This window comes from Amyelois transitella, chromosome 24 (genome assembly GCF_032362555.1).
Source record: "Amyelois transitella isolate CPQ chromosome 24, ilAmyTran1.1, whole genome shotgun sequence".
Taxonomy (NCBI): Eukaryota; Metazoa; Arthropoda; class Insecta; order Lepidoptera; family Pyralidae; genus Amyelois; species Amyelois transitella.
The window spans coordinates 172,707-199,435 of record NC_083527.1 but is presented as its reverse complement, the minus strand read 5'-3'; the positions used below and the strand labels follow the sequence as shown (position 1 = coordinate 199,435).

The window sequence follows — 26,729 nt, the reverse complement described above, 5'->3', positions numbered from 1 at the left end:
CGGTAAAATCCCTATACAAATTTTAAATACCACAGAAAAGAACTTGACATTAAGTGAAATAAAACCTATAGTTCACAAAGCTAGTGATTATCAAAGTTGTGCTTTTGGAAAATGTAATAAAAATGCTGATCGGGCCCGAAGGTTATTAATGGAATTAAAGTTGGATTATCTTAATATGGAAGAGCAAAAGTCTATTGAAAATATATGTGTGAAATATGCAGACATATTTTATTTACCTTCTGATAAATTATCAACAACTAATATTTATGAACATAGCATACACCTTAAACAAAATACTGAACCGATTTTCGTGAAACCGTACAGATTACCACATTCACAAAAAGATGAAATTAAAAAACAAATAGATAAAATGCTTAGTGAAGGTATTATAGAACCCTGTCAAAGTGAATGGTCTAGTCCAATATTATTGGTTCCTAAAAAATTAGATTCCACAGGTGAGAAAAAGTGGAGGTTGGTAGTAGATTATAGGAAAATTAATAATGTTATTAAGGAAGATAAGTTTCCCCTTCCAAATATTCATGAAATATTAGATTCGTTATCGGGTTGTGTATATTATACACATTTAGATCTTCACCAAGGATATTACAATGTAAGCTTAGAAAAAAGTAGCCGAAAATATACTGCGTTCTGTTCAGGTCAGTTTCAAATGACTAGGATGCCTATGGGTCTAAAAACTAGTCCTAGCTCATTTTCCAGGATGATGAATATAGCTATGGCAGGTCTTACGTATGAAAAATGTATGGTGTATCAAGATGATTTAATATGTATGGGACGAGATTTAGAAAGTCACAATAAAAACTTACAGGACATTTTTCAGCGACTCCGAGAAGTGAACCTTAAATTGAATCCAAATAAATGTGAATTTTTGAAAAAAGATATTTTATATTTAGGTCATGTAGTTTCGGCAGCTGGTGTTTTACCAGACCCAGAAAAAATTAAAATAGTTCAAAATTATCATGTTCCAAAAACAACAGATGAGGCAAAAAGATTTGTAGCATTTGTTAACTATTATCGGCGATTTGTTCCAAATTTTGCTGAAAAGGCTCATCCATTAAATCAATTATGCAGGAAAAATGTAACATTTGTGTGGGATGATGCTTGTCAAAAATCATTTGAAACTCTTAAAAATGCAATAATTTCTCACCCTGTATTACAATATCCCAATTTATCTCAGGAAAATACATTTATAATTCAGACAGACGCATCGGGATATGCTATAGGTGCAGTTTTAAATAACAACGATGGCAGGCCAGTAGCCTATGCAAGTAGGAGTCTTAACAAAGCGGAAAAGAACTATCCAACTATTGAAAAAGAGTTATTAGCAATAGTTTGGGCCGTAAAACATTTTCGCCCATACTTATACGGTCGGAAATTTATTATACAAACAGATCATAAACCGCTTGTCTATCTGTTTAATATGAAGGATCCGTCTAGTAGATTGATGAAGTTCAGAATGGCTTTGGAAGAGTATGATTTTGTGATAGAGTATATAAGAGGAGCTGATAATGCAGCTGCAGATGCATTGTCTCGCTTATGTATATCATCGGATGAATTGAAGGAGATGAATGAACAAATGGTGAATGTTATGACACGGGCACAGAAAAGACGTGAGAATGAGAAAAATAAAGATACTGGGAATAATATGGTACCTACTGACGATTGGACTGATCACCCGAGAGTCATAGAAACACATATTAAACCCAAGAGATCTATAGAGTTAAGATTTGCGAGTGTTACAGACATGCAATTTTTAAGAAGAATGAGATATAAGAGTAGTAAAACGAACACATTATTATATGTTGAAGAGAAAAAATGTATTTTTATTAATCCAGATTCTCAATCACAAATTTCGTCAGGCGAATTTGCGAGAGAACTGTGTGTTTTATGTAAAAGTAATGACATAAGTGAAGTATGTTTTATTAAGAAGAAGAATTATTGTTTATTCATTGAGAAATTAGTAAGCGCTATAAAAGACATAAAGAATTGGTCCGGACCACGTTTGTGTGTTTTAAATGATATAAAAAGGATAGAAGATAAAGATGAAAAACGAATTATTTTAAATGATTTCCACCTTTTGCCTACAAGTGGCCATGCAGGCGTTAGAAGGATGTTCACAAATATTAAAAAATATTACTATTGGCCAGGGCTTGAAAATGACGTAAAGGAATTCGTAAAACGTTGTGATAAGTGTCAGAGAATGAAGCATTCTTCACATTATATAAAAGAGCCCATGGTAGTGACGACAACTGCTAATTCAGCGTTCGAAAAAATTTTCCTTGATACTGTAGGACCTATAGATAGGGATGAAAACAATTATTCATATATAATCACGATTCAGTGTGAATTAACAAAATATGTTGAAGCGTATCCTATGGTAACAAAAAGTAGTGTTGAAATAGCTCAAAAGTTCGTAAATAATTTTATATTGAGGTATGGCATTCCCAAGGTGATAGCCACAGATAGAGGAACAGAGTTTTTATCATCAATATTCAAAGAGGTTTGTAAACTTATGAATATAGACCAGTTGCAGTCAACAGCCTATCATCATCAGACACTGGGTAGCTTGGAAAACACTCACAAGGGTTTAGGTAATTATCTACGTATCCAATGTGAAAAACATCCTGAGATTTGGAGTACATGGTTACCATTTTGGTGTTTTTCACACAACACTTCCGTTCACAGTGAGACTAAGTTTACACCGTTTGAGCTCGTATTCGGTAAGAGATGTGTTTTACCGTCAAACCTCACAAAGGATTACGTAGACCCATTGTATAATGTAGATAGCTATCCCTTAGAATTAAGATACAGGATACAAACTTCTCAGAAAGAAGCGCGGGATAATTTAATATTAAGTAAAAATAGAAGGAAGGAAAAATATGATCGAAATAGCAATTCTATTATTTATAAAGAAAACGATCTTATTTTATTAAAGAACGAAACAGGTAATAAACTCCAAAGTATTTATTCTGGCCCTTATAAGGTTGTAAAGGAAATTCCTCCAAATGTTGAAATTATAAAAAATAATAAAATAGATATAGTACATAAAAATAGAACTAAACTTTATCATGAGCCTACAGAGATGAGTAACAGTCAGAATGATTCATAAAATACTTAGTGATTGCATTGTATAAAGAATGTGTCAGGTCAGCGAAAGTTATTTTTAGCCTGTACTTGTATTGTAGAGCATAGTTTGTGTATTGGGTACGTGCAGTAAGATATAACTTTAAGTAAAAATAAAAGGAAATATTACCCATTTATACTTTTATTAGTATTATAATTAAAAGAACATAAGTAACATTTTTATTTTATTTTCTTTGTTATAGAAAATCAACCATATGATTTAACAAGTACTTAGAAATATTTGCAATTGCATTGTATACTGTAATGTCGTATAAGCTTAATCTATTTTTAGCCTGCACTTGTAACATTAGTGTTGTTTTTTTTTAAAAAAAAAAAAAAAAAAAAAAAAAAAGAGTTCCATTAATAAAATAAATAAGTAACTATAACAAAATATTATGTAAAAAAAAAAAAAAAAAAAAAAAAAAAAAAAAAAAAAAAAATATGTCAATAATTAATATTAACTAATTTTAATTCTTGTACCAAACCGTGCACGGTACCTACAAATAAGTAGTTTTAATACAGTGGATTGTAAACTTCTATTAATTCATATTTCGATAAAATTAAAATAAAACTGTATTTTATTTTAATTTCTCCTGCGAGGGAGATGTAGAGGTAAGACAATGTAACCCTATTTATAAGTGATTTGTATGAAATATAATTCAGTATTAACTCATCATTCGGTCTATCAATTAGTCTCCTAACACACCACCTTTACAAGTTTAAATTAACACAATCTATTCGCGTTATCAGTGTGACACCGCTTCCTCCCGGCGCCTCGTTAGCCTCGCCATAAATCTTCAAACTCGTTAGTCTCCGACTCGAGTCGTGTTGTAAAAACCTAATCGTTACGATTGTCTGATGTTTATTTTTTTTTAAACTATGCTATTTTATACTAGGCTGCATTCTTGTGTAAATTGCTGTGTATGTGTTATGTTTATACACATACAAAGGGAAGAGGAATGCCGTGTGGTTCCAGGTACTAATACAAATAAGAATAGGACCTCTCCATCTCTTTCCCATGGATGTCGTAAAAGGTGACTAAGGGAAAGGCTTATAAACTTTGGGTTCATTTTTAGGCGACGGGCTAGCATCCTGTCACTATTTGAATCTCAATTCTATCATTAAGCCAAATAGCTGAACGTGGCTATTCAGTCTTTTCATGACTGATGGCTCTGTTTTACCCGGGGGGGATATAGGCGTGACCATTTGTATGTATGTATGTTTAAACGGGGCACATACAAAGTATGTGTTAAGCGACGGTAGTCGAATCGGTAAGGTGCCCGGTTAAAATGCGTGATGTGAAGAATAGCACAGGTTCGAATCCCAACTCGGCTTAATTTCTGTATGTACGATCTCAAAAATGCATGATGAGCCAATTAATTATATTTATACATTAAATATGCGTCCTTCCCAGAGGGGTAGGCAGATATCCCTGCATAATTCTTTCGCTCCATCGTAATTATTTACAGCTTGTAATAATTTTCGAGTTCTTAAAACAATGAAAGAATTTTTTTAGTTTAAGGTGAAGATGGCTACTGATAAAGATAAAATCTTACATATTACAAACTGTCGCATTCATAGAGAATATAATAACTTAAAGTATCATAAAAAGTAACCATAAATTCCAATGGTGCCGTGTGGTTCCCGGCACCATTACAAAAGAATAGGACCACTCCATCTCTTTCCCACGGATGTTGTAAGAGCCGACTAAGGGATAGATTTGGGATTCCTCTTTAATCCAGCAGGTAACACCTACACAAGAGTGGAAGGTATTTTAAAAAGTATGATAGACTTTGTGATTGTAGATGAAAGATTGAAGAACAAAGTGCTGGATACCCGTGCATATCGCGGTGCTGGCATTGACTCGGACCATTTACTGGTGATATCCCGGATAAGGGGTATCTTCAATCGCTGGCGGCACAGGGTAAGGGAGCAAACCAGCGCTTTGGAAAGAGTAAAAGTAGAAAATTTGCAAGATATGGATGTAGGTAAGAAGTATATTAATAGACTGAAGGATGAATTTGAAGATTTAGATGAAATGAGCGATATTGAAGATGGATGGAAGGAATTTAAAGAAAGAATTGTGAAAGTAGCTGTTGAAGTGTGTGGTGTAAGTAGAAGAAGGAAAGGAAAAAATCACAAAAATGCGTGGATGAGTAAAGATGTGCAAGAACTTGTGCGATTAAAGAAGAAAGCATGGCTGGATTTGTTAGCAGCAAAAGCTAACTTAAGAATGCAAGAGGTTATAGATGAAGATGTGAATGAAGCACGTAAGGAATATAAGAAAATGAAAGATTTGGTTAAGAAAGCTGTGATTAGAAAGAAAGAAGAGTATAAAGAGGATTTTGATAAAAGGCTATCAGAAGACTTTCAGTCAAATCTGAAAATATTCTGGAAATCCGTAAGGTCAGCCCGAGGAAATACTATAACCAGAGAGCTGACTAGGATCAGATGCCAGGATGGTAGCGTTGTGAAAGGAGAAGAATGTGTACTAAAGATATGGAAGGACTATTTTGAAAGTTTATTTGAAAAAAAGGAAGGAAATAAGAAAGATTTCTGCTATAGCGAAGAAAAAGAGAATGAGATGGAAGGCGAAATTGAAATGTTCGAAATTGTGGAAGCACTTAAGAGTATGAAAGCGGGAAAGGCTGCTGGGTGTGATAGAGTGTCGGTCGAGATGCTTAAAGCAGGAAAAGGCGTAGTAGCTAGTCAGTTGTACTGCCTTTTCAATTTGTGTTGGAGAAGCGGCCGAGTACCAAAAGATTGGTGTAAGGCTGTTATCGTGCCACTTTACAAAGGAAAAGGGTCACAGCTGGACTGCAAAAATTATCGTGGTATAAGCCTGCTTAGCGTCGTCGGCAAATTGTATGCTAAGGTATTGATTAATAGAGTCAGGAATGAAACTGATGACAAAATATGGGATGCTCAAGCGGGATTTCGAAAGGGAATGGGATGTACTGATCAGGTCTTTTCCTTGCGGTGCATAGCCGAAAAGTTTTTGGCCAAGAGTCAAAAAGTCTATTGCACATTCGTAGATCTGGAAAAGGCCTATGACAGAGTTGAGAGGAATGAATTGTGGTCAGCACTTTCTATGCATGGGGTGAGCAGTCTCTTAATACGAGCACTGAAATCCTTATATGAGGATTCGAGTGCTTGTGTCAGGATAAACGGAGCGCACACTGAGTGGTTTAAGATTGAGAAAGGCGTTAGGCAAGGATGTGTTGCGTCACCGTGGCTGTTCAACCTATTTATGGATAGCTGTTTGACAGATTTGAAAGAGTCTAAAAGTGGATTAAGGATGAATGAGTTACTCGTCAAATGTCTGCTCTATGCCGACGATCAGGTTATACTGGCGTCATCAGCGGAGGAGTTACAGGAGATGGTAAACTGTATGCATGAAGCTTTAAAAGAGAAAGGAATGAAAGTGAACGTAAGTAAAACTAAAACACTGGTTTTTGAAATGGAGAAAGAAATGACAGCATGTAATATTTTGATTGAAGGAGAAAAAGTGGAGCAAGTGAAAGAGTTTGTATATCTAGGATCAAAGTTTACATCAGATGGCAAGTATGATAGTGATATTGAAAGGAGAGTGAACGCGGGGAACATGGTGAATGGAGCTTTGCATGCCTTTATGAGCAGTCAGAAACTATCCAAAAAGGCTCGACTGGCTGTGCACAGGGGCGTGTTGGTCCCGACATTAATGTATGGGAGTGAAAGTTGGGTATGGCAAAAGAAGCATGAAAGCAGAATAAATGCAGTGGAAATGAGAGCGTTAAGGAGTATGATGGGTGTGAAATTGAGTGACAGGATAAGGAACAGCGTGATAAGGGAATGTTGTGATGTGAAAGAAGATGTAGTTACAGGAATAGAAAAGGGTATGTTAAGATGGTTCGGTCATGTGGAGAGGATGAATGAAAGCAGGTTGACTAAGCAGATATACAAGGAGAGTGTGGAGGGAAAGGTCGGAGTGGGAAGACCTAGACGAACGTATCTTGATCAAATTAAGGACGTCCTGGTAAAGGGTCAGGTCAAAAGTACCCGAAACCGCCGAGCTTCTATGAAGAGAGTTATGAATGTGGACGAAGCGAAAGAAGTATGCAGAGATCGTGGCAAGTGGAAACAGGTAGTCTCTGCCTACCCCTCCGGGAAAGAGGCGTGATTTTATGTATGTATGTATGTATGTAAATTCCAATTATGAGAAAAAAAAAGAGTTCTCGCAGCAAAATTGCGCGTTCCCGCGCAATTATCTTGAAACAATACAAGTCAGTTCTAGAAAAACGTTCATTAAGATCATAATGGCGGTCACAATACACTTTTTAAGAGGTTTTATTTCGCTTGACTTCGTCATTTAAGTCATATATATAGTCACGTCTATATCCTTGCGGGGTAGACAAAGCCAACAGTCTTTAAAAGACTTAAAGACCACGTTCAGTTGTATGGCACTGAGCTTCAAATAGTGACAGGTTGCTAGCCCATCGCCTAAAAGAAGAATCCCAAGTTTGTAAGCCTACCCCTTAGTCGCCTTTTACGACATCCATGGGAAAGAGATGGAGTGGTCCTATTCTTTTTTCTATTGGTGCAATTTTTTTATTTATTTGAATCTCAATTCTATCTTAAAGCCAAACAGCTGAGCGTGGCCTATTAGTCTTTACAAGACTGTTGGCTCTGTCTACCCCGCAAGGGATATAGACGTAATTATATGTATTATATGAGATTCAAAAAGTGACAGCTTGCTAGCCATTTCTCCAATTAAAACCTAGCTTTGGTAAAATGTCTTCTATATTTTTTTAACATTGCCTTTCAGTCTTTTCAAGGCTGTTAGCTCTGTCTACCCCGCAAGGAATATAGATGTGACTAAATGTATGCATTGATTATTCAGGAAAAACTAACTTAGAGCTAATAATATTTGAGAAAATTGCGACAGCTTTTTCAAATAACCTAGCTCTTAAAAGTCTATCCGTTGGTTAAATATTTCCAGATTTGCCGACCTGGAGCAAATAGTGTCGTTGACAGAGTTTCAATTTCAGCTGCAGATATCCCTCTGTAACGGACGCGTTTCATGTTGTTAAATACAAACATATATAATCACGCCTTTTCCTTGCGGAGTATACAGAGCCAACAGTCTCGGAAAGACTGAAGGCCACATTCAGCTGTATGGCTTGATAATGGAATTTAAATTCAAATATGAAAAGTTATGAATGTGGATGAAGCGAAATAATTATGCAGAGATCGTGGCAAGTGGAAATATGTAGTCTCTGTCCACCCCGCCGGAAATGTATCTAGGTATTTAAATTTTGGTAGCTAGAGTAAACAACGAGAAACGAAAAACTAAATTTGTAGGTATATAAAAGCCGTTCTGTAATATGTAATTTAAACTTGGACGTCCGCCATATTTCAGGGCTGACGCGTCGTGAGACTGGCATAATTTAACTGTACTATAAATATTCCAGTTTTGTGGGAACTTTCAGCTCAAGACTTGATATAACGTTACGTGCCCAGTATTGTGATATGGCGAAATCTATACGCCCACAAGTCACAAAAATAAAATCACGCGACGCTATCAGTCAAAAACAGCGAAATACCTAAATCGCGCAAGCAAAGATTTTACGGATTGGAGCATAATATACAACCTCCGACACAACATCGTCTGTCGCGCGGTTCCCCAGGCATCACACCTAGCCTGGCGGAAGATCTTCCCTTTAGTGGCGGTCGAGCCGAATCATCGCTCCCGCTACAGTGGTATTCAAGCTTAATACATACATACAGTCACGTCTATATTTCTTGCGGGGTAGACTGAGCCAACAGTCTTGAAAACTGATAGACCACGTTCAGCTGTTTAGCTTAATGATAGAATTGTGATTCAAATAGTGACAGGTTGCTAGCTAGTTGTAAAAAGATTTAAGCAATAAGCCTTAGACACCATTTACGACATCCATCTCTTTAAATTTACGACCAAAAGAGAAGAACCTTCTTTATAAATGCCTTAACGAGTAAACAATAATATTAGTTTATAGGTCTTATTTAGGTTATTATTTAGGTCAAAAGTACCCGAAACCGCCGAGCTTGCATGAAGAGAGTCATGAATGTGGATGAAGCGAAAAAAGTATGCAGAGATCGTGGCAAGTGGAAAGTGGTAGTCTCTGCCTACCCCTCCGGGAAAGAGACGTGGTTTATGTATGTATGTATATTTATTATTAGTACAGTTCAGAAATTGTAATAGTCACATTTAGTTAAACCTTGTTTCAGACAGTGAATCCGACTAGGTACTACTGAATCAGTAAGTCAGTCACGTGCCCCGCCAGTCAAGCGTCGGTCACTGTCTGCTCGTCAAATGTGATCAAGGGATTTCAGCATTTCAATTGTATACGAAAACGTTTCCACGTGAATGTAACGCCTTGAATTTGTTTGTAGGATTTCGACTCTGTGCGCCCGTAACGGATAAGACGTGAAGTATGTAAATCTTAACTAATAGGTATTAAATGAGAAATTGTTATTTATTTGTTTGTTGTCTTTCTACGTGTTATAAACTGAATCAATTTTCATGAAATTTTGTGTATATATAATTAAGAGTGTGGAGAAGGAAATTACCTTACATCCTGGTAAAAGCTATACGCCTCAACATCACACTGCAACTATTAGGGGCGAAGAAATAATGAAAAATGTGAATAAAAGGGGTAAATTATTCATCCTTGAGAGCTTGTGTGAGGGATGATGTCCAAAACAACTATTCCACGCGAACGAAGTCGCGGGCACAGCTAGTATATAAATATTAGAAAAACCAATTTTCAAACCAAAATGTACAGCCGTTGGTTTACGGAAGGCACATCACTAATTTGTCTGTCTGTACCATAAATCAGCGGCTCTATAATTGTCTCTGGTAACGAATGGAGCATTCAGTATGGAGAGAGCTAAAACATTACTGCGGTTTTACGTCGACATTTGAAAATTACGTGTGTACGTGTATAGTCAGTGTGGTCGGAGAGAAATGATCGCTCGGACAGCTTCCGAAAATAGCCGTGTGGTTCCCGGCAATTTTAAATAGGACACCTCCATATCTTTCGTCTTTTTCCCTTACGCGGCTGTCAGGAACATCAGTCTCGCAAAGACGTTCATGGCTTAATAATAGAATTGAGATACAAATAGTTACAGGTTGCTAGTCCATCGCCTAAAAGAAGAATCGCAATCATATTAGCTACTATCCTTTAATCGTACCTTACGATTAGGAATATATTAGGAATTGATCCCAAGGAAAATGTTAATGTTCAAAAGTGTCAGGAATTGGTCTGTTTAAATTTGCATTTTCCGTTTTATTCAAAACGTTATTTAAATATTTAATACGAGTAACCTGTCAGTATAAAATTTGAATACATTAACTAATTAATGAATAAGTTTGTACTGTTTCACAATTAGACGAGCTGTCATTAAAAATGTGATGAATGGATTCTGAACGTTAGTAAATACATACACTCACATATACATCACGTCTGCATCCCTCACGGGGTAGACAGATAGGCTATGCAACGCTTAGCAACTAATATACATATCCCAACTTTTGAGAAAGTAAGTTTAGTTGTTTGTTTGTTACCTCTTAACGGGTTATCTACTGAATTATTCTTCTTAAATATATCACGTATATATAATTAAGAGTCTGGAGAAGTACATAGAGTACCTTTCATCCCGGTCAAAACTATAATTCCCATGGTAATAACGGCAAACCGGTATTCATTTGTAGGTACTAAATTCGACGATTTTTTGTAGGTAGCGTTTAATTTGTTGCTTTTTGTAGATGGTGCTAATAACGTCGTCTTTTTGTTGATGGCGTTAAATTCACGCGAGCAAATCTGCGGATAAAAAGCTTAACAAAACAATAGAATTACTTAAAGCGTGATAAACCATTGATAATCCTCTTAAAAATCGGATCATTCGCGCTTCGTTTCATTCAACGCTATTGTATCTTCATTTTGACGTAAATTAAATATTTTGCTTTAAATATGCTGATGAGAAACAAGTACAATAGACCGCAAACATCATTTCTAAGTCGTCATCGTCATCATTTGGGAGAGGAATCCGGTATGCCTTTGACCATGGATCCTGGATCAGGCGAGTAAGTTTTTACACGAAGCAACATTTATCTGACCTCCGCAACCTTTGCAGGTAAATCTAAGCCATTTTGGATCGATCATACTTACACATTCAGTTGTCTGAATATGCAGGTTTTTTCACGATGATTTCCCTCGCTGTGAGGGCACCGGTTAGCAATCAAAATTAGTGGACTAACCTAATTAAGAAACTTAGAAAAAGAGTAATCTAATCATGGCCGCGCTAGGAGTTAAATCAGTGTGTGGAAAGTACAGTCGCAACGTTACGTTTTTCATTACGAGAGATGGAAGGAGAAAAGAGGAGAGAAATAATCAAATTTGTAATACTTTATTATTTATATTATGTTCCTATGGCGTATATAAAGAAGGTTGCTTACATAATGCATCATTGTTTTTATAGTTAACGTTCCACCTCAGACTCTCTTTATTGGCACAAATCTACTTACAACGGAGTTCTCACGCAAGCAAAACCTTATGCAAAAACCATAATATTCTTCTAAAAACTAATAGGTCCCACCGCCAGATTCGCCAACTTTTCAATTACCCGGCCAAATTAAATCGGCATCAATTTTGGAGCGAAGCCTTTTGTGGCGATTGTCTTGAATTCGGTCGCGTCAATCCCGCAAAGCGTTGCTTTTATTCCGTCTCGTTTTAATTGGATTTCTCTCGCAAGGATATACCCAATTTATAAATTCAATTTGAAACTTCTAAATTATATTGGTATCTATTATATTACTTTCATTATAAATTTTGATGGAAGATTAAAAATTATTCACTTTTTCACGCAGATAGTTAAAGTTTATCAATGGAATGGCTTAATAAAGTCTAAAATTGACAATTGGTTAGCCACCTATAAACATGAACAAATATCACGTCTTTATCCCTTAAGAGGGAGACAGAGCAAACAATATCAAAAAGACTGCAAGGCAACTTTCGGCTGGATGAATTAAAGTTTACATGGTGGCAAGTGGCGCCTTAAAGAAAAATCTCAACGAAACAAAGCCTTTTACTGGTTTTTTGAATTTTTTGCGCGGGTACAAAAATCATTTTAAATAGTTCTGATTGCTGTTACTACCTTGAAAACACAATAAATATAAATAGCGCCATCTCTCCTACATCTGCAGTACTTTTACGCATAACACTATTTAGTTAGGCTATTGCACACTAGATGGCGTTACATAAACTTGATTTAATCATTTCTTTTTTAAATAAAATAGTACGGTATTGTTTTTTTTTTATTTAAAGTAACTCGCAAAGGTGTATTTAAAACCTAACAGACATAAATGGAATTTCTTCAAAGCAGTTAATTTATTTTTAGTTTCGCTACTCGTGTATAGATGGCAGCACACGGAAATGTTTACCTTTTGCTATAAATATATTACAAGGCGCCAAAATATTTTGTTTTTAGTACTTCACAAGCAAATCTTTCACAATATATAGGCATGATTCCCAACTACGTACTTTGCAATCTCCATTATAACGGTTTATTCAACACATTTTCCAACAACCTCATTTCTATAGAACGCATAGTCTGAATAAAATGGCTAGTGGAAACCGTACATCACAAAACTATTAAGGAACCAATTTTGTCATTTGGCTACATGGCCTTAAAAACTTAGTACCTACGTTGATAAAAATGTCAAGTTCAACATTCCCATTCCCCAATTTAACCGGATATTACTAACGAGTCAAGTTAGGCGTGTCGTGTTAGTATTTTTTTTGGCTCCCGAGTTTTCGGGATAAATTTCCCGCGGGAGGGTGACTCCGATTGCCGCCGACTACTTTCGGAATTACGGGGAACATAAACGGAGTACACACATACATATATTACTTCTTTTTTTTTAGAGGTAGATCTTAATAAATAACTAGATACTTATTTCAAGACAAATAACAGTGATCGAGCTAGCCCCAAAGTTTGGGACTTGTGTTACGAGATACTAACGACAATATATTTTATAGTAAAAACATATATAAATAAACATTAGACAACCAAAGACTTTCTCATCATGCCCTAGCCGGGATTCGAAACCGGGACCTCCGGTGTCACAGACAAGCGCCACAGCGGCCGTCAAGAAAATAAGTACAGACAAAATGTTATCCTCACCAAATGAAAAATGTATTTCAAACAAATGTCACTTACTAACGTACCTTAATCAAATCTGAGACGACTAAGTATGTCTAATTTTGGTTTTAATATATGTATAAGTTTAGTTTAATTTTATAATAATAGATGGCGTTAACCCGTTTTGAAACGCGATATGGTTTTGATCTCATACAAACATAAATAGAAAGGTGATATTTGAATAAATGTCTTCGTTCCGGGAGTCTGAGTTTCATACAAGCTGCCTTGGCTCGATATACTCTTGTCTAAAGTATATGAGAAGATTGACACTGACATTAAAAATCTATTGGTCATTCAAAATACGGCAGGAAATGAAATGGATAAACTTCAAAAAATTAAACACATTGATAACGTGACATCGCGAAATAGTCCCAACGCCTCAAGTTACTGCTATCAATCATGCCCGATGACCATACAATAAGAAGAGTCTACATGTTTCACGGCATGTAGAAGTAAGAGACAATTTTTCAAAATGTACGAATTAGTGGTGTACGTGATATCTGCCGGCAGTGACTCTCAGCAGCCCCGCAGCGTGGCACGCGCGACGCCGTTTTTATCGCACGAAAATCTATCGCTTTTTCGCTTTTTGTTATCACATTTAGACATTTATTTAAATTATTATGTTTAAGCCCACAAATGACTTAATACTCGTAATGACGGCCTCTGTGGCGCAGCGGTAGTACGCTTGTCTGTGACACCGGAGGTCCCGGGTTCGAATCCCGGCCAGGGCATGATGAGAAAAGAACATTTTCTGATTGGCCTGGGTCTTGGATGTTTATCTATATAAGTATTTATTATAAAATATAGTATCGTTGAGTTAGTATCTCGTAACACAAGTCTCGAACTTACTTCGAGGCTAACTCAATCAGTGTAATTTGTCCCGTATATATTTATTTATTTAATAGATTTTCGTTGAAAGTGTACCCCAAATAAATGTACCGGCTGTGAGATAGTTCGGAGTGGCTTCGCTCGCCCGATAAGATATTCAAGTTATTCTTCTGTACCTTATTTTATATGGAGATGTGCAAAAACTAACGGAATCGAATTCCACACACGACGGACCATATTTACTTGTCATTTTTTTTTTCTTTCACGATAGATGGATAAGGGTCGCTGATGGATTTAGGTAAAACGTCTGATAAATAAGTAAGTACAACGTGTTTTTGAATTATGAATAAACATGAACAGCAAAGGAAATTTGTTGATTTTACACATTTTTTTATTTATTATCGTTTGGACAAATTAAGAGCGTTGGTGGTCGAAAAGCTGAGGTGCCCGCTTAAACACAGTTTCAAATACCTCGGCTATGTCTTTTTTGTTATACCAATGACTATTTTCACAAGTTATTAACATTAGTTTGAAAACCAACCGATGCTTTTACGGTGAGGGAAAACATCGTGAGGAAGCTTCCACATTTAAGCAATTGGATGTGTGATATGTTTGATCCAATACCGGTTAGGTTTACCTGTTAAGGTTGCGGAGGTCAGATGGGAGTCGCTTCGTGTAAAAACCTGACTCACCAGGGTCCATGGTCAAAGGGATACCCCGGGCTCCTCTCCAGAGTGGTGAGGATGCAACCGGGACTGAAGCGAGAAGGAAGAACAAGGATAAATGGTCACTGTGTTAGGCAAAGTGCGCGTGATGCTTGGTCCGTGTACAACAAAATATAATCGTCAATTTTCGTTCTAGGCTATCCCTTGTCTGAGGGGTTAGTGCGAGTTTTACTCGATCAAACGATCACATGGGTGGACAACCCTTATGACTAAGGGGTATGACAAATAGATGTTGGCCGATTCTCAGACCTGCTCAATATGCTCACAAAATTTCATGAGAATCGGTCAAGCCGTTTCGGAGGAGTACGGGAACGAACATTGTGACACGAGAATGTTATAATAATATATAAGATGAAAATTCTTTTCTTTCTTATCTTAGCGCGTTAATCGCACCCTCCACACTGGGGTGCGCTTTTCTACATTTTCATTTTCACTATCTGCGACGTCCTCAGTTCTTAAACCATTGACTAATGACATTTCTATTGCCTTATGTTATTCCAATGTCTGTGGTATGTAGGTACCAAAACAAAGTGTTGATGGAACTTCGTACCGTGATCTTGCAACACAATACTTCGGGACAACGATCGTTTATTGGTCACAGACCAATAAAAATTATCTAAATATAGTGTTATCGCATAATATACTAGTTACATAAAATAGCTATCGTATTGAAATAATTTGTTCTACATTCATCCATGTTTTTTAATGTAGACAATGTGCATTCGTCCACGATTTAGATTTAAGAGATCTATATTTGTAAATTGACGTCAGATGAAAATGCTGCAGTGTAGTTTATTCCGCTGCTTCTTCTACACATGCGCTTTGGAAGTGGTAGTAGTTATAATTAGGTTTAAGTGATGTGACGTCAATAAGGGATACCTGGTATCCAATTTTGAAAATAAATCTATTCTATTCTAGCTATGATGACAAAATATATGATTTAACAGTTTCACTAACCATGACTTGGGTTGATTAAATTATTTTACAATATGAACATACATACATATGGTCACGTCGATAGCCCTTGCGGGGTACACAGAGTCAACAGTCCCGAAAAGACTGAATGGCCTCGTTCAGCCATTTGGCTTAATGAAAGAATTGAGATTCAAATAGTGACAGGTTGCTAACCCAACGCATAAAAAAAATCGCAAGTTTGTAAGCCTATCCCTTAGTCGCCTTTTACGACATCCATGGGTAAGAGATGGAGTGGTCGTATTCTTTTTTGTATTGGTGCCGGGAACCACACGGCACAACCACAATATGAATTATGTAATTATTATAAAACAGATAGAAGGTGTATTATCTTCTATCCGTCTGCCTTCCTATCTGTATGTTTGTACTTACATAACGCAAAGACTATTGCTCCGATTTAAATGCGGTTTTATCGTATGTGTTAGGACTAGTCCAGTTTAAAAACTCGTATACGAAAATTATACCGAGGGTCAGCTTTTATGAATTGATATGTCGGCGAACGAAGTCGACGGCAACATCAAGTCAGCAATAGGAAATACCACATATAGTTTAGCAATAAAAATGAAACCATATACCATCGTATAAATTGTACCACGTAATAAAACACCTATAAAGTAAAACTATCAAACTGGAAGGCAGTAAAATGCCTGAAAGCAAGTGCTCAGGATAAAATATGTCTTCTTGAACTTGTTTTATAAAAATGTTATTCTTAATTTCACTCTTGATCATTGCAAAAGTACACAGTGATGAAATCATATTGTCTCCAACAGTTGAAAATAATAACGTTACTAAAAATGATGAAGTAACTGTAATTGATGACAAAGAAGTAATAATAGCTAACGTGACAAATGAAATTATTGTGGTACCACCCCAAAACGTTGACGATATAGCGATGACTTTAGTTTCATTGCTAAAATCTGACAAAAATGAGAAAAGACTTGAAGAACTTCGAGAGAAATTGGATAAAATAAACAATTATGTCGTGAATAAAGAAAACTACGCTGCTATATTGAAAAATTTAACAGCAGAATCAGATTTGAACGCTACAAGTTTTTATAAATCTTTGCAAGAGGATGATTACATGAAATTTGTGAAGGAAAAGGAACCGAAAAACTTGTATCTCAAACTAAAAGAGGGGATGAATAGAAATGACATTATAAAAATAATAGCTGATAAGGGTAGTAAGAGAAAAATTGTGAAATACGCCAGGAGAATGATGCAAGAAGATATGGTGTATAATGAGAAAAGCGACAAGGAAATCATCAATGCTGTGGTTGATAAATTTTTAGGAGAAGCTCCGATTGACAATCATACGTTTGAGCATAGAGCTAACGACAGTATTTACTGGGGTGAGTGTCTTTTAATATATACGCTTGGTAATGCAAAATGTTTGACAATTGTTGACTATCCTACCCACATATAACTTGTAATATATATACGCCCGTACCTAAATTTCCCTTCGCGCATGTTTTGGGAAATTTTCTCTCTCAGAACATTACTATACCATATAAGGAACTAAATACCATATTAAATATTTCTTGACATAGCGGTATAGACTGTGGGTTATATACATCAGTCAGTCAGTGAGAGACATTGAAGACAGCCTTCTGTGGCAGGTTAAGCAAATAAGATAAAAAGCTTAAGTGCTAAAGCCGTTACAAGAAATTAAAAGTCAAAGTTTGCTATGGCGTCAGAGCCAAAATCATAATAAATTTCGACTCTGCCACCGTAGTGATTAACAATACCGTTTCAATAGATCCCCAAGGAGAATTAGAAGATCTTCACAAGAACCACCGACGCAGTATCGACGGCCGCCGCCTCTTCAAAGGAGAGAGGACGTCCATCAGATCTTACCCATTCATGGTTTCGGTCCACGTGGTGGGGAGGTTCTGGTGCGGCGGCGCTATATACTGGCACGATTTGGTGCTTACTTCAGCTTCGTGTCTGCAGTTGTGAGTTATACACACACACACACAATTACGTCTATATCATATATAGACAGAGCCAACAGTCTTGAAAAGACCGATAGGCCACGTTCAGCTATTTGGTTTAAAAAAGAATTGAGATTCAAATAGTGACAGGTTGCTAGCCCATCGCCTCAAAGAAGAATCCCAAGTTTATAAGCCAATCCCTTAGTCGCCTTTTACGACATCCATGGGAAATAAATGGAGTGGTCCTATTCTTTTTTTCTATTGGTGCCGGGAACCACACGGCACCAAATTGTGAGTTATTTTATCTTGTTCTTCTTTCATTTTGCCTGAATACATCAAGCCTTTTTTACGTAAGGGATATTTTGTTTTGTCATGATCCCATAGCAATATGCTAGTTCGCTTCATCAACATTCTTCATGCAGTCTCCCCGTTATAGGGTGCTCTTGACCTGTTTTTTCGCCAAAACGTTCCCGATCGTTCAAAGTACTTTATCTATCGATGTAATCGGCGCTTTTTAAATGACACCATCTGATCTGGACATAGCTAATATCATCACAAAATGTTGGATTTCAGTCAGTTATTGACAAGAAAATATTATTTCTTTTACCAGGATGCATAACAACCGCTTCTTTCGTGAGAACCCCAAAGCTTTGGCTGTGAGGGTAGGCAGTAACCACAGCAGGATTGGTGGCGAGGAGGTCGAGGCAATTGAGGTTTGTGTTATCGATGTATTTATTATTGTTCGCCGCTATCACTTTTAATCAGTTAGCACTCAAGAGTCATCAGTTCAGGTGGGATTTGAACCTGTGCCTCTATATGCGTATCAAGCTTTGGCGAGAGCGATGATTCGGCTCGACCGCCACCAAAAGGAAGATCTTCCGCCAGGCTAGGTGTTATGTGATGTTGTGTCGGAGGTTGTATATATAGCTCCAATCCGTGAAATCTCTGAAATCGCGTCTTAGATTCTTCGCTGCTATTGGTTGAGCGCGATATTTCTTCGCGATGATTGACAATTGTTGTGAGATTGGATGTTGTGACGAGTGGCGTAGAGATGTCGCCACAAAGCCTTTTAATTTTGGAACCCTATCCTTCAACCACCGCCGCTACCATGGACATAACACTTTTCATCAGGAAAAAGCTGATGCCGGGATTTGCGATAAACCATAATAAATGAAGAAAAATTACTGAGACTGAGTTAGCCTTAAAGTAAGTTCGTCACTTGTGTTACGAGATACAAACTCAACGATACTATGGCAAGTACGTTTCTCATCATGCCCTGCCTAGGATTCGCAACCGAGACTTCCAGTGACACAGACAAGCGCACTACCGCTGCGCCACAGAGGGCATTAATGTGCGCGAGCAATTTCGTGACTTAAAGGTAGTACATACATACATATGGTCACGTCTATATCCCGCAAGGGTGACCATATATATGTATGTATGACAGAGCCAACAGTCTTGAAAAGACTGAATGGCCACGTTCAGCTATTTGGCTTAACGATAGAATTGAGATTCAACTAGTGACAGGTTGCTAGCCCATCGCCTAAAAAAGAATCCCAAGTTTGTAAGCCTATCCCTTAGTCGCCTTTTACGACATCCATGGGAAAGAGATGGAGTGGTCCTATTCTTTTTTGTATTGGTGCCGGGAGCCACACGGCACCAATACAAAAAGAATAGGACTTAAAGGTAGTTGTTAAATAAATACCATGTCACCTACAGGTGTACTTCCACCCCGGCTACAACCCTCGCACCCTACGCAACAACATAGCCATAATCCGTCTCCGACGTCATCTCTACTTCAGTTACCACCGCATTCCGAAGCTCATAGAGATCTCAAAGTACCCACACGGCATGGCTTCTACTGCCCAAGTTATGCTGCTTGGCTGGGGAGTCACAAAGGTTTGTAAATATATAGTATAATTCATTTTGGAAAGGATGAATGAAAGCAGGTTGACTAAGCAGGTATACAAGGAGAGTGTGGAGGGAAAGGTCGGAGTGGGAAGGCCTAGACGAACGTATCTTGATCTAATTAAGGACGTCCTGGCAAAGGGTCAGGTGAACAATACTCGAATGAATGTGGATGAAGCGAAGGAAGTATGTAAAGATCGTGGCAAGTGGAAAGATGTAGTCTCTGCCTACTCCTTCGGGAAATAGGCGTGATTTTATGTATGTATGTATGTGCATATGTTAATTGTTAATTAGTGAGCGTCCGCGACTCCACCTGCGTAAAAAATCCCTTTAACTTCTCTTCTCGCAGGAATTTCGTGAAATCCTCTCTTAGTGCAACTTTAGACCTTAGAAATTTCTAGTTCCTAGACTCAGCGGTTTGACCTGTGCGTTGTCTGTCAGCCAGTCACTCATACGGAAGAGCTGGATAATATAAGATTTGAGTGACGAAATGGAGACATGAGTCTAAGGTGGTGCAAGAAACTCAAATAATGCCTATTTAGTCTGGCCTTGAAAACCTCTTCTTCCAAGTAGATTTTGGGGAACAAAGAGGCGGGACGGGAGTTCCAGATTTGAACCGTTCGCATAAATGCGATGTGGAGAGGGTTGTTTGGGGATGTTGACCACATATGGGTCGAATTCATACCCCCGTCGTATCGCTCAAGGATGAAAAGGTGCGGTCGGAATTAATTGCGCCGTGTGGATTCCAGCACTTTAAAATAGAACATACATACATATTGTCACGTCATATCGTAAAAGGAGACTAACAGATAGGCTTATAAACTTGGGACTCTAGGCGATGGGCTAGCAACCTGTCACTATTTGAATCTCAATTCCATCATGAACTAGCTGAACATGGCCTTTTAGACTTACCGAGACTGTTAGCTCTGCCTACTCCGCAAGGGATATAAAGGTTAACAAAAGGAGGTTAATAAAAGGACTATATGTATGTAAATATTTATTTATTGTTTTCTTGCCAGATGTCCCAAAAACTATCATACGAGCCAATTTATCTTCAGAGGAAGTATTTACCAATCTATCCCAACACTTTCTGCAAAGAAGTCTACGGGGAGTAAGTCATTACATTTAACTTTCTTAAGGTTTCTGTTAAAGAGAAGGACTCCCATCTTTGTTTTCAGTAATAAGAAAAACAAATACAACACTGGTTGTTTATTCCGCTGTAAGGCTCAATTTCATCATGAAGCCAGACAGCTGAACGTGACCTTTTAGTCTTTTCAAGACTGTTAGCTCTGTCTTGAAAAGTCTAAAAGACCACTGACTCCGTAAGGGATATAGACGTGATTATATTACTGTACGTACAAACCAAGTAGTTGCACATTCAATAGCCTAAATGCCTTCTTCCCCTTGGCTTTAGTCCCGGTTGCATTCTCATCACTTTGGAGGGGAGCCCGTGGTATGCCTTTGACCATGGATCCTGGATTGGGTGTGTCAGGTTTTTACACGAAGCGACTCCCATCTGACCTTCGAAACCTTAGCAGGTAAACCCTAATCAGTATTTGATCGATCATGGCTACACTTCCAGTTGCCTGAATGTGTAGGTTTTCTCATGACGTTTTCCCTCCCCGTAAGAGCATCGGTTGGTATTCAAACTAATGTACATAACTTCGGAAATAGTCATCGGTACTGGCCGAGGTTGGATTCGGACCTGTACCAATATGCGCATCACGAATTTTGACCGGGCATCTTGTACCTATTCTGAATGTCTTTCGTATTTCATATTTTCTCCCATCAGAGCAGCTAAACTTTAATTATGAGATTAAACTTTAAAGACACACAAACAAATTCGAAAAGTTTGCAATCTAAATAATGCACGTACTTTGAAGAGACTCATTGGTAATGTTTTAAACATTGACGCCCATTGAAAGTCTTCAGAGTATTTTTTGAACTGCATGCACGAAAGATTGGAGTGGGAAGGCCTAGATGAACGTATCTTGATCAAATTAAGGACGTCCTGGCAAAGGGTCAGATCAAGAGTACCCGAAACCGCCGAGCTAGCCTGAAAAGAGTAATTATGAATGTGGATGAAGCGAAGGAAGTATGCAGAGATCGTGGCAAAAGGAAAGATGTACTCTCTGCTTCCCCTCCGGGAAAGAGGCGTGATTTTATGTATGTATATATGCACGAAATATATGCACTTAATGCTTTATGGAATTCTCTGCCAGTCGAACTTTTGGACCAAACTGAGGTATGTACGTATGGCTGATGCGATAACAGAAGATAATCTTTCTTATCTAATAAATAGTATGAATGCGAAAGTTTATGACTATGTATGTAGGAATGTTCCTTACTCTTTCTCGCAAATACTACTAAACCGATTACGTTGAAATTTGGTATGTAGAGAGCTGAAGACCCAAAATAACACATTGGCTCCTTTTAACGCGTACGAAGTCGCGGACTGCCTTTAGTATTGAATGAGGGATCTAAATTTCTGTTCTTTTGTTGATTTTCAGCAAATTTGTAGCCAGTAAGATGTTCTGCGCCGGCACCATGACGACAGGCGAAGGTGCTTGCGATGTGAGTACCATAACCTATGATCACTTCTTCTCTTTCCCGTGATTGTAAGAGGTGACTAAGGAATTAGTAACATTTATAAAAGGGCCGCTATAAACCATGAACCAATACGGATTAGATTCCCTATAACCCAAGGTTATAAAAGATCAGGTCAAGAGTACCTACCCGAAACCAATGAGCTTGCATAAGAGAGTTATAAATGTGAATGAAGCGAAAGAAGTATGCAGAGATCCGTGGAAGTGGAAAGATGTAGTCTCTGCCTACCCCTCCGGGAATGAGAATTTTAGAATTCTAGAGATTTTATGTACACATACATATAATCACGTCTATATATTCCTTACGGGGTAGACAGAGCCAACAATTTTGAAAAGACCGAAAGGCCACATTTAGCTGTAAATTAAAATTCAACAGTGTCAGGTTGCTAGGCCATCATCTACAAGAAGATTCCCAAGTTTATAATCTTTCCCTTCGTCGATTTAGATGACATCCATAGGAAAGATCCATTGAGTGTACCTTTTCCAATGTCTCAGAAACCGCACGGCATTTTTTGTGTGTAATATTCGTTCTAGCACGACGCAGGAGGTCCCGCCATCTTGGGTGGTAAACTTGTCGGCATTATATCGTTTGGACCAACCGTCTGCGGTTTTCCCAATGCTCCTACGGTGTTCACCTTAGTCGGCGCCTACGCTGACTGGATCAAAAATGTCAACGAATCTGTAAGTACTGAATTGAGTACATTACGAATCTTTACTGAAGCGAATAAGCGCTTAAAACTTCCTTGCACGCTCAACTTTTTCATACATGTGATTTCGTCAAAGTCGAGAAATTAAATAAGTACATACAAATATATAGTCACGTCTATATTACTTGCGGGATAGACAGAGCCAACAATCTTGAAAAGATTGAAAGGCCACGTTCAGCTGGAACTGAGATTCAAATAGTGACAGGTTGCTAGCTCATAGCCTACAAAAGGAATCCTAAGTTAATAAGCCCATACCTTAGTCGCCTTTTACGACATCCATGGAAATGTTCACAGTTATACACATAAGGTCACGTTCAGCTTCGTGATGTGAAAGAAATTTCGATTGTGAAGTCTTTTGAAGACTGTTGACTTTGTTTACCCCGCAAAAGATACAGACGTGATTATATATTATGTTCTAATTTTTATGAAGAACTCAATCAGCCTTGATTTATTCATAGACTCTGATAATATCAATCAATTCGTTCACCAGATGCCTCCCTACTACCGGGGCAAGAAGTACACCACCACCACCACCCGCCACATGGTGTTCAGCTACCTGGAGACGTTGCTGTACCTCCACACGTCCACCACCCTGCCGCCACCGTCCCCATCACCTCTGATGGAACTGCTTAGACAAGGTTAATGCTTTGATTGTTTTAATTGAAACATTTTGTCGTGTTCTTTGGAAACGGAAGTAAATATTTAAGTAAGTTGTATTGACGTCAATAAGCGATACCTTCCCCCGTAGCATGACGCGCGCGACGCCGTTTTTATCGCGCGAAAAACTATCTCTGTCCCGTTTCATGTCATAATAAAAAATGAAACGGCACGGAATAGTTTTTACTCCGATAGAAACATCGTGGCGCGTGCCATTGTAGTATTTTTGCATCCTGTAGCGGGTGCGATGATTCGGCTCGACCACCACCAAAGGGAAGATCTTCCGCCAGGCTAGGTGTGATGCCTGGGGAACCGCGCGACAGACGATGTTATGTCGGAGGTTGTATGTATGCTCCAATCCATGAAATCTTTGCTTGCGCGATTTAGGTTTATCGCTGTTCTTGACTGATAGCGTCGCGTGATTTAATTTTTTATTTTTGTGACTTGTGGCGTATAGATTTCACCACAAATCCTATTTCATAAATAAACCTACATATTTCTATTTCTCTCAAATGTTTCAAATTTATCGAATATGCATGAAAAGAGTGTGAAGGAAGCAGGAAAGGTCTGTAAGGATCGTAGAAAGTGGAACTCCATAGTTTCTGCCTACCCCAATGGGAAACAGGCGTAATGGTATGTACTCGTATGTATGTATGTTAAAATTTGTATTTAACTTGTAAATTGTAATTTTTTATAATATTACCCAGCAACCTTTTTAATCTGTTCAAATTGTTTTGAGTGTGCTAATGCATACATAAATACATAAAATCACGCCTCTTTCCCGAAGGGGTAGGCAGAGACTTCCCCTTCCACTTGCCACGATCTTTGCATACTTCCTTCGCTAATTGTGGAAGAAATAAATAATTTTTTATTTATGTATTTTTTTGTACTTTCTGCAGGTCGATCAGAAGAAATATTTGATGACGATGAGTCAGGTCCAAGGCAACGGATCCCGCCGCCGGTGTTCAAGCTGACCAAGAGGAAACCCAAGAGGAGTGAGAGGAAGAAGCAGAAGAAAGAGAAGAAGATCGATTTGGGGAAACAGGACCTCGAAATACAGATCTCGTGATGATTTTTCAATAAATTTATTGACAGTTTTTACATTTTTTTTAGTCCTTAATGATGTTAATTTGTGATTATATTAAGGGATGGAAATGTACATACATAGATCCAATTACCTCTTTATCTCGGGGTAGACAGAGTCTACAATCTCGAAAAGGCTGACAGAGAACGTTGGCTCTTAATCTATATGACTAATGAGATTCAATCTATTCAATTTATTCCAGCTCTCTTTATTAAGGTCAACTGAAGCACATATACCTACATATTTACAAATCATTAGCATCCGGATAATTTCAGTATGTATTATTTTTTTTGGAACCAAAGGAATCCCCATTATGATACAAAAGTACCTATATACAAAATTACAGCGTCTATCTTATCTACATATATAAAAAGTATGGGACCAGTCCATCTCTTTCCCATGGATGTCTGAAAAGGCGACAAAGGGATAGGCTTATAAACTAAGGATTCTTCTTTTAGGCGATGGGCTATCAACCTGTTACTATTTGAAGCTCAATTCTATCATTAAGCCTAATAGCTGAACGTAGCCTGTCAATCTTTCAAGACTGCCGGCTTTGTCTACCCCGCAAGGGATATAGGATTGGTTATATGAATAAACGTAATTTCGCCCCAAGTATTTTAATAGACTTCACTCTTTTCGCTTGCTCGATCAATTATAAAAAATATAGTATCGTTAAGTAAGTATCCCATAACAAAAGTCTCAAACTTACTGTGGGGTTAGCTCAACCTGTGTGATTTGTCCCGCACACAAAAAAGAGGTACTAAAATGCATGATCTGCAGACAGTTTTTGCAAATAGCTCGATTTACCAGACAGAGGAGCAACCCGTCCGAGTGATAAATAGCAAGAATTTCAACAGACCCTACAAGAATATCAAAAGCCGTTGAGAAATAAACTTTGAATGTTGTGGAGAGGGTACAAAATGCTTTGTGACTGAAGAAACTAGCACGAGGGTAACTAATATGGTTCAGCCACGAATACTTAATGGTTTTATATCTATATACATTTACTAGCGACCCGCCTTGAATTCGGACGGGTAGCGTTTATATATGTAAACCTTAATATAATAATTAATAAATATACGGAACAAATTACACAGATTGAGTTAGCCTCGAAGAAAGTTCGAGACTGGTGTTACGAGATACTAACTCAACGATACTATGTGTTTACATATATTAAAACAGTAAAAATATTTAGTGTGTTCTTTTAGGCGATGGGCTAGCAACCTGTCACTATATGAATCTCAATTCTATCACTAAGCCAATTTGATTTGATTTGATTTACAAATATATTGTCATTTTAAAGAGAAAGACTCCTTGACAGCCATTGGGGAGATGAATGCGGAACTTGATCGGGTTTCTGAATGGGCGAAGTGTTATGGTCTCTTGGTTAATCCTGTCAAATCTAAGGCTATGATAATTGGTAGTTATTATATGTGCAATCAAATCAACATTGATATACTGCCAAGCCTGTACTATAATGGTTCTCCAATTGAATTCACCAAATCTGCAAGGAACCTTGGTCTTACTATAGATTCAAACCTTAACTGGTCGGCCCATGTTAAGGAGGTTAGTCGTAAGATCTACTACTCTTTTCATACTCTAAGATGCCTTCAATATTTCCTACCTTTTCAAACAAGGGTCTCTCTCATGCAGAGTCTGATTCTTCCTATTCTGGACTATGCTGATGCGTGCTATCTTGATGCCACAGAGGAGCAACTGGATAAATTGGAACGGTTACAAAACCTCTGTATCCGTTTCATTTTTGGCTTAAGAAAATACGATCATGTTTCCATTTACCGTACTAAGCTGAAATGGCTTCCCATTCGCTTTCGTAGAAATACTCGCATTCTCTGTCTTCTTTTTAATATTTTATTTAATCCCGCCTTTCCTTCCTATCTTAAAGATCGTTTCTCTTTCCGTCATTCGTCTAATTCTCCTTGCAGATCCCA

General features: G+C 37.7%; 1 protein-coding gene across 1 annotated transcript; it reads left to right on the top strand.

Moving 5' to 3' along the window:
- Window positions 1-1,474: 1,474 nt before the first annotated feature.
- LOC132903336 (transmembrane protease serine 11A-like) lies at window positions 1,475-24,790 on the top strand. The gene is made up of 10 exons (XM_060951380.1): window positions 1,475-1,628; window positions 16,658-17,236; window positions 17,644-17,839; window positions 18,429-18,531; window positions 19,538-19,717; window positions 20,746-20,837; window positions 22,237-22,300; window positions 22,867-23,013; window positions 23,530-23,677; window positions 24,596-24,790. The coding sequence occupies exons 1-10, from the start codon at window positions 1,475-1,477 to the stop codon at window positions 24,763-24,765; spliced, it is 1,833 nt and encodes a 610-aa protein (XP_060807363.1). The 3' UTR covers window positions 24,766-24,790.
- The last annotated feature ends 1,939 nt before the right edge of the window (window positions 24,791-26,729 follow it).